This window comes from Neodiprion virginianus, chromosome 5, assembly GCF_021901495.1.
Source record: "Neodiprion virginianus isolate iyNeoVirg1 chromosome 5, iyNeoVirg1.1, whole genome shotgun sequence".
Taxonomy (NCBI): domain Eukaryota; kingdom Metazoa; phylum Arthropoda; class Insecta; order Hymenoptera; family Diprionidae; genus Neodiprion; species Neodiprion virginianus.
This window is the reverse complement of record NC_060881.1, coordinates 30,529,291-30,544,753: the sequence shown is the minus strand read 5'-3', so window position 1 is coordinate 30,544,753 and position 15,463 is coordinate 30,529,291. Positions and strand designations below refer to the sequence as shown.

General features: G+C 37.7%; 1 protein-coding gene across 4 annotated transcripts in view; it reads left to right on the top strand.

Annotated features, from left to right (window-relative positions):
• The window catches only part of LOC124305177 (transducin beta-like protein 2), a 52,301-nt gene that overhangs the window by 13,579 nt on the left and 23,259 nt on the right, over nt 1–15,463 (top strand). For all 4 annotated transcript variants that reach the window (XM_046764293.1, XM_046764291.1, XM_046764290.1 and 1 more), the window contains exon 2: nt 7,304–7,513. In XM_046764293.1, the coding sequence (XP_046620249.1) occupies nt 7,304–7,513 (210 nt within the window). The remainder of the gene's footprint in view (nt 1–7,303; nt 7,514–15,463) is intronic.

Below are 15,463 nucleotides of genomic sequence, written 5' to 3'. Positions count from 1 at the left end.
ACGTTTCAGTTCATTTAGCAACATGTTATACGTGAAACGGCATAGCAGCAGCTCGAACGCAATTATATGCAAGAGGCAAAAAGGGTGTTTGTTACAAACGAATAATTATAATCAATCAAATATATGTGTTACTCTTGTTCCTTTTCTTGTTGCGGTAGTTTTTTTTTTTTATCATTTTCTGTCTGCATTTTTTTCAATACTTACTTGATCAACTCAACAGAGTTTCTGTATGCATGATTAATACGATCGTTATATTTACGTGTATGCAAGAAATTATACAAACTATACTTTTTTTTTTTTTTCAAACCAATGTTCTTCCATTTTTTATCTAAATTTTCCTTGTCAAAGTTGTAGCTTTAATTTCAGACATTCGAAGGGTGAGCGAAATTTTGTAAGTTATTGAATAAAAGAAAAGAAATTACTGCCATCCTTGGCAAGTTAAACGAATTCAAATTAGATTTCCGGATAGCTTGTTAGATATGTGTATCGGACGTTTTATATGAAAAAAAATCAGTCGGATCTCGGATATTTTTTTAATTTTGATTACAGGTAGTCATTGGGGAATTAGATTTTTGTGCTAATAAAAAAAAAAAATAATAATTATAACAAAATATCGAATCTCAATATTCTGTTATATTTAACAAAACCAGAATAAATACAGAATACGTGCGCTCATTCCAAATTATTTTGTTGCTACATTTAGTTGGAAATATAAACATTGTTGTCAAGCATGGTATTGATTTTTTTTTGAAGAATTTGAAGGCTAACTACGAGAATTAAAAATGGTGGTTCCAAAAAGTTACTACACTATTTTTTGAATTCATTTTTGAAATTCCATTTACAAACATCCGTAAACCAGAAATAATTTCTATTTAGATGTAGAAAGAAAAACCCGTTCTTTCCATGAAGCTGATGCCAGCAACCAAACGTGTCAAACTTTTCGGAAATAGAAAAATCCAGTTCAGTTCTATCCTCAAATTTCATATAAAAGTATTGGGGGTTCAAGGTATGTCACAAAATTGTTATTTTCGGCCTTCACTACCTTATTCGAATGAACATTAAAACGTTTGTCTGCTTGTTTCAGCATCGTGTTATTTCGATTGGCGTCAGTGTTGAGAAAAAACAAAAAAATAATTGAATATCAGTAAAAAATAAAATCATAAATTGTACGAGTTACAGGTTAAAACCTCTGTTTTTTATCAATTCCCTTTCCACAAACATTCACAGCGCCAACTTTCTTCGAGCATACTTTCCAAATACATATTTCAGCAAATAATTTGATTACGAGTATTCGTTTCCAAATTGAAATTCCTTGTTTACTGGACTGTTCTGCATCAATCTATTTGATCTTAACCCTCCGTGTGAGATCGTTGAATCTTTTGTAAAGTAGTCGTTTTCTGAATATCAATTGTTACGAACAATACTTCCAAGCTTTTGATTCAGCCAACTTTTGGATAATGTAGTCAACCCTGGGTACTTTAAAAAGAAGCTCTGAATTTTTTTTTTCAATTTCTTGAAAACGTAGAACACTTCGGCAAAAGTGTACGAACGAAAGGTGTGAAAAAAAATGAAGAAAACTAAATAGAAAAACAAGCGTTCGCACGAAGGGTCAACGTATTATCATTGCTTTTACTGAATGCTTGTTTTTTCTTTCTCTTCTTTATTTTCTTCACATTTTCTTTTGAACCTGCAGACATTGGGATATAGGTGTATTTATAACGCTTGTTTATTAAGTTAACACCGCGGGTTGTCGGCGAGAATAAACAAATTAAAAAAAAAAATATATAAAAATTTCCTTGTATACATTATAAATACGGTCACATCGCAGGGTCAAGATGATATTAGCTCTGCGTGTTTTATATTACATTTTGTTGTTTACTTCGTCAACTTATTGCAATGTCATTGTACCGGACTACTTGTTGCACACGATTCTTTATGTAACAAGAGTATGTTACACGTTTTTTCACAAAGCACGAAAATGAGGTTAGGGTCGCGTAGCGACAGATTTGCTCGCGACAGCGCATGCGCGCAGTATAGAAAAATACCACTCTTACCGTCACAGAAACGGTTACTTTGTGTACGGAAAACACGCGTGAATAAACGTTTGATACATGCTCGCGTTGTAAAAAGTTATACATCGAATCCAGACATGTTTATTGTCCAGAATATCGCAACAATTGAGTTGAACACCGAGACGAGTTACAGACAGAAAAACATTCGTTTTATGACAATACAAGCGCAGCGGCGTGTCTTTACCTGATATTGTCAGGTATAGGTCGTGCAATAAACGAATGGCCGAGCGCATAAAGCATCGAGTATAACCATCACCGAAGAGTGTCCCGACTAATTTGTTTGTTTTTGTATTCGGGACACACGACGCCGTTCGCTGTTGTATATATATGTATATTTAGTGTATATGGAGGACAGTGACACAGTTTTATTCAATCACTCATTTATTCGGTTTTTTTTTTCCTTCCTTTTTCTTTTTCTTTTTTTTTCTTTTCTGCATCTTGGATTATCTTGGCCTGCTTATGCCGAGAACGCGCACTACATGCACTCCTTGCACGTACGTACGTCGGATTATCGATTTATTTTTTTTTTCACGCTTCTCTCTTTCTTTATCTTTGACCCGATCAAGAATCACGAAATCCTATAAGTCGTGGACCCATTTTTGTGCCATTGTAACGAGATTCGGTATAACTCATGATGTTATTTTTGTTATGCTTTCATTTCATATTATTATTCAACGTTTTTTCTATCGTTAACAAAACCGTGCAGCTTATTGTTAGATTTTCTTTCTCCTCGTGAGGTTGAAGTTTGTAACTTTAACGTAAGGAAACGTTTTTTTTTTTGGGCGGGGTCATTTTTAGCATGTTTATAAAGACAAATTAACAATTTTTTTCCGAAACGTAAATTATTGCAAAAACGTTACGAACTTAAGCTTCGTTTCTCCGCATAATTGGAAAAAAAATTCTTCTTCGTTTATACATTGGTTATTTAACAACGTCAAACTACGTAGAATTTGCACGTCTTTCAAGTTACCGCAGTGACTGTAATTATAACCACATAAAGCAGGTATAATATGATATAATTTGAGGGAAGTGTCTAGTCGGTATGAAAAAAAAAAAAAAAAAAAATGCATACGTCGTATTGTCTGGTGCAGGCAAGTTGATTCCAAAACGAACGTCGCAAAAAATAAAGAAACTGATATAAATATAGGTGTACCAGTAACAACCTACAGTTGAGATCAGCAACGTATCTTATGTACTGTGTATTTATAAGGATTTATAAGACGGAAGAACAAACTGCACCTTGTGATACATTTGAGCATGAGGTGATGCTCGTGCAGTATGTGCTCAGAACAACGTATGGTGATCGGATATCACGGCGAAACTTATACACCGCAGTCCTGAAATGGAAGCCAAGATCATGTCGGTGATAAGAGAATCTTCATACGTTTATCGTTATTTTGAAAGTGTTGCGGTTGCCGATGTTTACGCAGACGTATATACGAACGTATTTAGAAAGTGCAATATTCTCGTTCTGAGCTCGATTTATAGAAACCAACAATACGCCGATGACGCACGTCTTCATCCTCCTACCACGATCTGCTTTTGTATACCCCATCGTAAGTTCTACTTCAACGTATTATCCTCGATGCCCGATATAGCCAGGATGTTGTGTTTGAGTTGAGCGGTGACTATAAAGTCAGGTACTTTGACCATCGACAATTAGCCACAACCTACCTCGAAGCCGGTAAATTCTTAGAAGAAAAGGTTCAAGTTTAATTAACGGAGGTGTACCAAATACAATATACCCTTAATCCTCGTTTCGCTTTATGGGCCTGTATACAATTTAACCATATAATGGCTGTGTGTACACAATGAATAGCCAAATGGTCTACGGAGCATTCGTTAAAATTCCGAAGAGCGTGAAGTTTGACAATCAGACGAATTGCGGTCGCCAACTTTTGGCCTCAGTCACGCATGATAGTTGTCATAACAAGCGAATGAAAAATGGTGGAGCTTTTCGCGATAGTTTTGCGTGACGCGAGTCATCAGCATTTCTTCATCCTAGGGACGAAAGTGATTCCATGCGCGAACCTTATAAAAAAGCAGTTGTTTCGAGAAGACGACCATCATATTTTAGGTTACGTACGTCGCGGCAACCTGTAATCTGAACTTACGACGGCTGGTCAACCCATGACGTAAGGAAATAAGGTGAAACAATGTAAATACGCTTTAGTTGATACAATCAGAAAACATATCCAGGGTGACGTCATAAAGACAAGTAAGGGATGTTGGCCCCCATTTTCAAAATTTTCGAATTTCGAGAGTTTCTCTGGTTTGCTCCGAAGTTGCTCTATTATACATTGCTCCGGAAAAGTATTTCGGCAAACCCAAAATTGAACAAGTAAAAATTAAAAAAAAAAAACATTTTTCACACCAGACCCCCGTTTTTGAACCAATGATTTTTTCGCGGTTGCTCCGAGCTGCTCTAGTTGTTCCGAACATTGCTCCAGAACCACAATGCTGTCAAATGAATGGTGCTCAAACGAAAAACCAAAACTGGACGGGGAGGTTAACCCCCATTTTTTTACATAAAAATTTCTAAAAATGATTTCGGATAGGTGAAAACTTGCTCTGCATTGCTTTTGAATTTTTAACGAATCACGCGTCCATTACGCATTACTTTATTTATTTGTAATGGATAACGCATTCATTAAACGTTACTTTTTTATTTGTAATCGAGCACTCATCCATTTCACATCAGGCAGTGTCATGTGTAATTCGAAACTCTGGTCACCTGGTAGGCTTTCATGGACCCGGGAACGATTCTCGTATCGCAAGATTATTTTCCTCAAAATCAAATTTTCCAGTACAAAAAGTTTTTCCCTCATTTCCGGGACGAATTTTCAATTCAAAATCCTACGGCTTTGGAGCCATGCAGAGCAAGTTTTCACCCATCCGAAATCATTTTTAGAAATTTTATGTAAAAAAATGGGGGTTAACCTCCCCGTCCAGTTTTGGTTTTTCGTTTGAGCACTATTCATTTGACATTATTGTGGTTCTGCAGCAATCTTCCGCACAACTAGAACAACTTGAAGCAACCTCGAAAATATCGCTCGTTCAAAAACGGGGGGCTGGTGTGAAAAATGGTTTTTTTAAATTTTCATTTGTTCAATTTTCGGTTTTCCGAACTACTTTTCTGGAGCAATATAGAGCAACTTCGGAGCAGACCAGAACAACTCTCGAAATTCGAAAATTTTGAAAATGCGGTGCTAACATCCCTTACTTCGCTTTGTCACATTTCTGTGGCGTTATCTCGGATATGCTAAAATCGGTATTCATTCCTGATTCACCCTACTTCCCTACATAATGAGTTGAGGTGGTAAAACCAATGCCTTTGGTTTAGAATTATAACGACCACGACCTTGACGGAAAATCACAAACTAACAATACCAAAATTTTAGGTTCATTTTATACTAATTGCCTATCCTGTCTTTTCCGGTATTCTTAACAGCAGGTAATCCGACATTGTGGCGCATTTAATAACCCTAAAATGAGTCAAAAATTTTGGTACACTTAATTTTCGGGTCGAGTAATAAAACGGTTTCGTCTACCTGAAAACCGAACCGATCAACCACTAATGTTTCGAGTTTTGAACAAGTGCCGCCCACCAAGGGACGATCGGTTCGACCACGCGGCGTGATTGGTCGTTTGCAACCGGCAAGGGCGGTGTAAAGGTACCTGGGGATTGAATCGTGCCTAAGAAGGGGTGCATTTGCTTGACCAACCACCCCTACCACCACACACTCGATTTGCATAAATTCCGTGAGTTCGCAGTCAGCGACTTCAGTACGAAATTTTCTTTCGGCCTTCGAACAACTTTTCGTCCTTGAACAGTTGTAGAGTATTGAGAGTGATTTCGGTTTTTAGATAGTGTTTTGTAGCAGTTTTCGACTAACATTTTGTGGTGAAGTGAAGCAGTTACATCAGTTCTGTTTCACCATTGCGATTCTTCGAGAAGATACGCCGATCAACTTGCGATTGACTCAGGTGATTAAAAATTTTACTCCGTCTTTCAAGAAATCTGAAACTTGGTGATCGATGATTTTTTTTTTTTTTCATTTCTTGTTTTAATAAATAAAATTGCCGATTTTGAGGGTCGTACGTAGATCGGTTTAGGGTGGCACGCTGCGTGCACACAGGTATACAAGTATCGGTGATTACTTGCTCATTCTGAAGACGTTCATGGTCGATGACGTGTTCCACTCGTATATACATTACGTACCAAGCCACTCGCTCATAGACACGTCACGCTTGAGTTACGTCATTATAGGAGGCTTACAATCGAGTTTAACCGAAACAATCCAATCGTGGCTGTGATACACAAGGATTGGTATGAGCAGGATTTCCGATATGTTCACATTGTTTCAGTTTATCGATCATCCTCGTCAATTTGTAACAAATTATCGTAAAATTCGTTGTCTGTAATCATATAAAGAACGTTATTTTTACACGGTTCGTTATCTGTCAAAGATTTCTGCAATAATATATTCTCCAAACGAAGCTGAAGCTGGTAGTCAGAGATGATTCTGAAAAATTGATATTTTTCTTCAAAATAAATCGGTCGAGCCGAATGATCAAAATTTTGTCAAACCTTGTGGAAAGGCGATGTAATGTAGGGACGCTTTTTCGATTTTAGGTTATGATATGGAAACTTTTTCAACATTTTCATATGAAATTGGTATCATCTGAAAGAGCAGCCTTTCGATAACGAAACGTACTTGCATTCATTTGTTCAATCAGCTCGATTTTTTTTTCTTTTGTGACTAAATTTGAAAAAAATTACAAATTTGAAATTTGCACCAAGGTGGAAAAAAGTCGCTTATGAGACCCTTAAAAATCGACAAAGAAATCACAAAACAGTTTCGGTTTTCGGTGTTCGAATATTTGAATCACGCTACACGTCAAGATGACGAAGTAATTAACCAAAGTTTAGATTAGTAGTTCATGGTGTCCGACTATTGATGACAAAGTATCGTGTTTTTTTTTTTTTTCGGTAACCAACTTCACTACACGTCGAAATCCTAAACCTTTCCCTACTTAACGATAATTTTGGGCATCTAAGCACATTACGAATGATCGTCATATATTTGTTACAAGTCAAGTGAACTTAGTCGTTAGGCTTTGATTTCTAACGTAAGCTTCGTATGGTGAAATTTTGTGCGAAATACTCTGTCAGAGAATATCGTCTAATTTTGCATTTGTTTTTATTATATTTTTTAATCCTTTTTCAGACTTGACGAGTACCTGCAGAAGCCAAAAAGAGACCGTTAACGAGCCAGGAGGAAACGTGACGGCAAAACGTGGGAAAAATAAAAAACGACGCGAAGCTCAGCAGGAGTTTACACACTCTTGGATGGTTGGAGCATTGAAAGGTCACACCGCGCCTGTCCTGGACATGGATTACTCCAGTAACGGGAAGTTCCTCGCAAGCTGTGCAGAAGGTAATTAAATAACATAAACATTATTATCTTTGTCTGAGAGTAATCGGTCAAGGTTGGATTATCGTCGATCATTACCCGTGTACGTTGTTATTGGTTCCTTGTTGCATTTACGATGAGGAATTTAAAAATCGCTGTAAAACTGAGGCCGGAGGTGAACGAGTAGGTTTTTTATTTATTTTATAGGCTCCTTTCATCCGCGGGTATTCCCGTCCATTATCGGAGATAACGACGAAGTTTAGTCATTCCAAGCTTTTCCCGGAAAGTAACGATAATAATTAATTAACGACAGTAAGCGCAAAGATATACTTAAACATTTTGCTATAAACACATGCGTTATGTATTGTTATGCGGAATACCATTTGCTGCTTTGCCAAAGTCGTTTGTCAACTTTGATGTTATAATAATAATTTGAGGTATTGTTTTGAAGTCTCGGACAGCGTCGTTATTTAATCTTTGAATATAATAATGTCATGTTAGTGTCTTCAATTATTCTCGGTTTCACATTTCGTCTCGTCGATTAATAGACTTTCATTCTTCGTTTTAATGATTCATCGGGAATATCGTGATTTCTTGAAATTGGGATATAACATCGTGCATGATCATTGGTATTATATCGAAGGGGAATAAAATTATCGAAAGTTTATTGCATCTTTTCGTGAATTAAATTGGCGCGTTACATATGTTGTTTGATTTTTATTTATTTTTCTCGTTTCCACGCATCGTTCGAATAATTGTCGAAACTTTCATACGGCGTAAATGAGAAAAACATGCGAATCAGTCATGCAGGGTGGCCACACACCTGTAAAATGTCAGTTTTTTATCACAGTAATTAGAAATAATTTCTTGAGGTAACAATTTTACTTTTATTTCGTCGTGAAACCGAATTGGCTTAAATTGACTTTTTTCTACATTATATTTTTCTTCAATTCGAATTAAATTTGAGCTGAATATAGAATCAAGAAGCTGAACGATTTTGGTTTTAATAGCTCGGTAGAACCGGAAAAATCTCAGGGAAAACTAGGTTTTGTAAAAAAAACTTGAAAATGTTATGAAATTTGTTTTATTCCAAAAAATTTTCGACCCTCCCGAGCATGATACAATATAACGAAATTTTTCGAAATTCTTTGTACACCGTGAAACTCGACGAGATTTCTTACGCATCATATTATAATATATATCTGCATACGTATAAAGTAATTTTAGAAAGTCAGAACTCACAATGCGTTGTTGGTAACCGCGTATTAATATCTTTGTTTCAAATCTCTGAAATAATAATAAGAATAATAATTACGATTCTTATTATTATTATTTCTCTCGTAAATAAACAAAATCGTTGCGCAATATCGCGTGTGCCGAAACTCGTTATGGGAAATTTTTTCACGCTGCTGGTGCTGTTGTCGCTGTTGCTGCACAGTTTCGGAATCTTGAAACATTTCTTTTTCCGTGACCCGTTCCTCGGTGTAACTTTGGAGTAATCCAGTAGCGACCCCTCGAGACCGTGACCTGAATTTTTCACGAGCGTTCCGTAATCGGACGAGATCGCCTCTCTTTAAATTGGGCAGATTGAAACGCGGCGGAAATCAGCATTCCTCTAGTCTAGGGTCAATGTCAAGTAAACTAGTACAGCGATAGGCATGGCAGGCATTAGTCACTCACCGTTGCTGAACGGTGAACTATACATACATATGCTGAAATTGATTCCGGAACGCTATAAAAATAATAGACACTTATCCGCGTGTATATATAGGTAACCTATAAGTACTAACGGGAAGCGATTCTTTAATCGATGATACTGTCGGTGAATCCGGGGTGAAAATTTTAACGATCATCGTATTACCATTGTCATCATTGTCGTTATCGTCATCAACGGATTTCGATGACATTTCATACGGGAGATTTTTTTTTCACGGCTGATTACTAATCTGGATTCGAGATTTGGAAATTGAAAATGGCGGATCCAACATGGCGGAAAAACATCCCAAAAGTCACTTGGTATTGCCATATTCGATCCGTCATTTTGAATTTCGAATCCGGATTCGTAATCAACAGAGTTGGGATTAAAATTTCAAAAAATTAGGGTATTAGGTTTGAATTATTTGGAATCGATTTGGGGGTTGGATAGTGGAAATTAAAAAATGACCGCCGCTCAGTTTTTTTGTCCGCGTTTCTCTTTTACCTCCTGATTCTCTACTTAAAGACGTGTTTTGGACTTACCATAGAATTATTAAAGACCTGCTGTTCTCACTTTGCGAATTTCTCAATGTTTACGCCTCGTTTAAGCATATATAATAATCTCTTATCATGCTGCTTGGCGTGGCAGATGTTTTTACGGTTTCCTTTTCTTTCTGCGTACATGTTCGTCAATGGTTGTTTGTTCCTTGTGTTTGTCCCTGTTTGTTTTTCTTTTCTTTTTGTTCTCTCGGTTTGGACATTTGTTTATCTATTCATTTATTTATCTCTCTGAAAACGTGACTTGAAAACAGCTGTGTCGTGCGCGATCGAGGTTATTCAACGTGGTCGGTCGGATGTGCATGCGACCTCGAATTGATTCGCTTGCCGTGTTTATTGTTTGTTTTATTTTCTTCATTTTTTTTTTTTTTGAATTTTTGAATTTTTAAATTTTTTGAATTTTTTAAATTATCTTTTGCTTATTCTCTAATTTGCCCCCCCCTTCTTCGCTCCACCGTGAAACATCGAAATTAAAATCTTCCTGTCGTGTACAGTGTTTCTTCAGCCGCACATTTCTGTTGTATAACAATGCTTTGAATACCCGCGTGTACAGGACCGTAAAAAAAAAAAAAAAAATTTGGGGAGGAGGAGGTTTTTCTCACGGCTGTTCCATGTCTCTGTGAAGTAAGGAAGCTTAGTTACGCGGTGTGAGGCTTTGATGAGAAAAAAGAAGAAAAGAATTCATAAGAATAAAGAAAAAAATCACTACCATTTTGCATACGCGACGAAATATTAATAGATGCCGGTCGTATGTTATTAAGGTTAAAAATAGACGAAAGGGAAACTTAGTTACGATTACAGGGATACGATGATAACGTTAAACTCGTATCTTTGTGGTTTTTTTTTTTTTTTTTTTTTCATTTTATTCGGTCAACTAATTTTTCTTTCAACTATTATTACCTTATCTTTATATTCATTGATAAATTATTTTTAACCTTTGTGACAACGCGAGTTGTTCTTTTTTTTTTCTTCTTCTACGTACCGCTTCAGTGCTTCGTGCGTTGATATAAATATAATTATACTGATACTACGAATAGACCGACAAATATTATAACAAGAATCGGGAATTCTTGAAATATATTTAGTATAAACATCGAATATATACCAACGGAAGAATTGACACGTGAAATTGTTGAAAAATTTATACGGTCGTTCCACCAACAACGTTCTGGTGACTGAAATTATAAACATTGCACAATTTGGGCTTCTTAGAAAAACATCAAACGATGAAAAGGGATTCGTGTTGTATAATACGAAAAGAGTAAAAGCTTCTCAAACTTTGTTTAAAACAACACGCGAGTTGTTTCTTGGTCCGCCAATTTTCACCCACGATGAAACTATACCCAATTAAAATGACAAATATCTAGGGTTGATCGTATTGTTGTACATATTTTCAATCGTTTGGTACAGGTATAATAGTACAAAGTACGAAGTACAGCCCAGCCTAAAGCTGCTTATCAGAAACTTACAATACAGATTGTAGACTTATCTGTATATTTAAGTGCTTGTATTTTACCGACCGAGCCACCCGCCCAGATTAAGTAGATATCACGGGTTACCCATCAAACAGAAATCGTTTCAATTGCCGCGTGCTTGATCCAGCTAATGACGCGACGAGGCTTGCGCGACTTTTATTTGTTATACCTATATCTCTGATTTTTATCATTTCATTGCCAGCCAGACAATTGATATAAAACTAAACTTGCCGATTGTGAGATTACCTGAGATATGCTTGTAATCGTACGTCATGGGTTCCCGGATTGGCATGATGTCGAAGTTGGCGATGAAGGAGAAGAGACTGACATTATCTTGAGAGATGTTGTGCATTGCACATACATACGTATCGTACAAGTTAGACGCGCCGTAATATCTCGTTTGTAACGTTGAAAAATCTGGTTCGAAATTATCAGTACTATTGTTGTTATCATTACAAAACTTCTTGTTTCTTGGTTTTTGTTCTTTTTCTTTGCGTTTGTTTGTTTTCTTTCTTTATTTTTTCTTTTTTTTTCTTTCTTCTTTTTTTTCATACGTATGTATATATCTGAGATACTGGACGAGTTTCGTTGATGGAATAATCGCGATTAGGTACATATAACGTCGTCATATGTCAGAAGTCATACGATCGCGAATGATGCGATATATCTACGTAAATAAATTTTGCAATCGTTAAATTATATATTCTCAGTGTCAAATAATTCAGCAAGCTTACGCGTCATCGGTGATTTTTTCCCCACATTATCACGTGCAATCATTTCGCATGTATAATTCGTGATCGAAGATCTTACGCAGCAGCTTTCGTATGCATGTACACATCTCTTACTTTTAATGGCATTCTCATTTCCGAGTAGCAAAATATTATACGACGATGATGCGCAAATGTTTTTCGTACGTATTTACATACCTTGGTATACTTTATAAGGGTCACTTTAACCCTGGCCTACGAGATATGTGACCGTCCCGTTTTCGCGACGTTTCATTCCGTTTGGCGTTTGATATAAAATTTGTTGTCGAACGATCGCTGTTGTGAAAGAACTCATAATCTGGCATTGTATGCGAATGTATGTGCAAAATACACAAGGAAGGATAAAAAAAACTTTAAAAAAAAAAACAAACAAAAAAGATAAAACTTGTACAGACGAAAATTTTAAGTCATTAATTGATTAGACGAGGCGAGAGAACGTCAACGATTATAATTACGTGCGGTGACCAATAGTATTGGAAAATTTTTCTTCTTTTACCTTGAGTAAACTTGATTTTAAACTTGAAATCTTGAAAAAAATACGTATACATAGGACGTTTGTCCAGCCGTCGTGTATATCAGTTTCTTTTAAAGCCTTAGTCGTCATCGCATATTAAATATATTTGCCCAAAACTAAAAGTGACGTTTCGATATATCGAACGACAACGGTTTTTTTTTTTTTTATATTCATTTTGACTCCAGGGTCTGCAAGTCTTCTTTCTTGTTACCGTGCGCCGAGTATGAAATCTTTGTTTCGTTGTCTTTTGTCGTCTCTCAGGCCTCCGTGTCTCTTTCTCTCGTTATATCTCATCTATCTTTATCTTCATGCGCATTGCGGCATTGTCTAATATGAAAGACTGATGGTTTGTCTGCCGTTGGCAATGAACTCAAGACGACGTGATGAATTTGTATGTAACAATATATATATATATATACATATATACATATGTATATATATTCGTAAAGATAGTTGGTAATGGATTGACCATGAAGAACGTTTGAATTATGTCTATATTCGCAGTCAGCCAAGCACACTTAACCTATTATAATCAAGCGTATGAATATTGACCACGAATTTGTATAACAAGTTACACAAGTTATACCTGAACTGTACGACTATAAAAAGCTCTGCAGTAAGGACATAATAATTCACCATGAGGTGAGAATCTCTGCGATAGTAAGAGCAAAACTGCTTCAGGAAAGAACAGCTTTCAGCTCCTGTGACGATTTTTATTGAATCCCGAGGGCAGTTGGTTATTAATCATTGGTTTGCCGAGAACGTGTATAACATCTGTATCAAAAATCTATCTAAGAACTCGATCTTCAATGATCTAGAAGATGAAAACGTTGAGGAACTTGAACGTCGCGATCGGTCTGCTTAACGATACATGTCGCATTGCGTTTTAACGTCATCGTCGAGTGCATCCAGAGTACTGATAACGGGAACAGGAAATCGGTTGTCGGAAAAGGGACGGTGACGGGGAGAAGGAGGAGGAGATCGTTGGTAAGCATCGCGGGTCGAGGTAACGCGGCCGAGTTACGGGAAGAAAACCGTTATTGGATCAAATGAAATCGGGCACAAAGAAGAGAGAGTCGACCGGTCGTCGTCTTCCTCGCGTCGTGTTACACCCGAGTAAACGTCGTCGTCGAAGCCATGTCGAGCGAAGCAAACGGTTTTGCTTGTCGTCCCGTCCACATCGGACAGACAACGTTCATCGTCGCATCTTGCGCTTTACCGACAGGCCAAGAGCCGCTAGTCTATAGAATCGTTGATTACAAGGTTAACAAGGTGGCTGACCTGCAAGTACCGATAAAATGAAAATCATGAGAAGAAGTGCGAGCTTGGATCGAAACGATATAACGAACCGTACCAATCCTTGTTACGTTATGTCAGACTCGCGAGCGGTCGTCAGTTTATACAGTTATTCAGAGACACGAGTTACGTGCCAGACCAAGAAAGATGTTGTACAGGCCTAATAGATGTGACGTAATAAGATTTAGGGTCGTTTAACAACGGTGAACGAGAAGGGAGGGAGGGAAAAAGCATCACGTTCCCAATTATGTAAAGTCCGGGGTATAATAACACCGGTACGAACCATCAGCTTATACATATATACAGTACCATAACGAGATCGTTAGAGATTGAAAGTCCTTAAAAGGATCCGGTAACGTGGCAGTCATCAAGCAAGCTTATTTATATCATGGATGGAGCATAGGTACAACTATCGCGGTGTGGGACATCGATGCGGGAGTCCTGTGCAGTTCCCATTATTAAACGTTGAGCATTAGTGTAGATACTCGGTGTTAGGTCGGCAGTAGATAGAAAGAGCTCAGCACGTGCTCATTCAGAACCGAGAAGCAGAACTCCGAAGGCCGTTACCGTATCGCCACGCGAACCTATCGGATCTCTCGAGCCTTCCATCTGCACCGATGGAACGGGCGAACGGTGCGGAACTATAAGGTGCCTACAGAACACCGACCTGACTGGACTGGTTGCGGTTACCCCCAGATACATGTTTTGAACTTGAACTTGCTCTCACCTCAGGCCGACATCCAGGGACAAAAGAGCGGCGACTACAAGCCCATTATATCAATCAGATTATAGTTGGTACCAAGAATTATAGACACTATGACATCATTTTCTTCCATTATGATCCCGGCGGTACATGCGATTGTTCTGGGATTTAGTCTCCTCTCAATATGAGATCATTCGGATCATTCGATAGTATCTGCGAAGTGTTTGTTTGTTTCCTTTGCGGTGAGGTGGCTAAAGTCTTCACACGATGCATGCTTCGCGGTAATTATAGTCAGTCGTTGGTACAGAATCATTCTTCTATGTCTGCGGGATACATACATACGTACGTGAGAAATGTCGAGGAGTAGGAGGAGGAGGTTGGTGATGCTGGTCTTATTCGCCTACCCGTGATGGGATCTAGGAAATTGACAAAAAAATTTCCTTTTCAAGTCTCAAGGATTCGCGAACGGAATCACCTACGTGACTTGCATGACTCTTAACCACTCAGCTGAATCAGTTGAATTTTATTTACATAAGTATGGGTATGAGGTATACGCGTTTACTTCGTGAATCGCGGAGGCCGGCACCGAACGGTTTCGTAAGAACCGATTTTTCGAGGCTGTATGATCGCTTGTCGTATCAGAGACCGTCAAAGGCGATGCAGGTAACCTTGACTATATTGAGGAGTGAAAATTGCTCGGTACACCTGCAGATCGTCAGTGCCGCGATTGCTCAGCGTATCTTTGGAAATTGACTGATTGTCACTTATGTGCGAAAATTATAATGCCTGTACGTCTCCGGGTAAAACGTATCCTTATATTTCACCATATATGTACAAAGTGTGTACCTGTAACAAGTGTCATACGATCATCGGTGTGTCGATTCACTAACTACTCTGCAAATCTTGCGAACGGGGCAGGAGGCCTTTGGTCACGCTAGATGTGTTCCAAGTTGGCTCCTTTTCCCG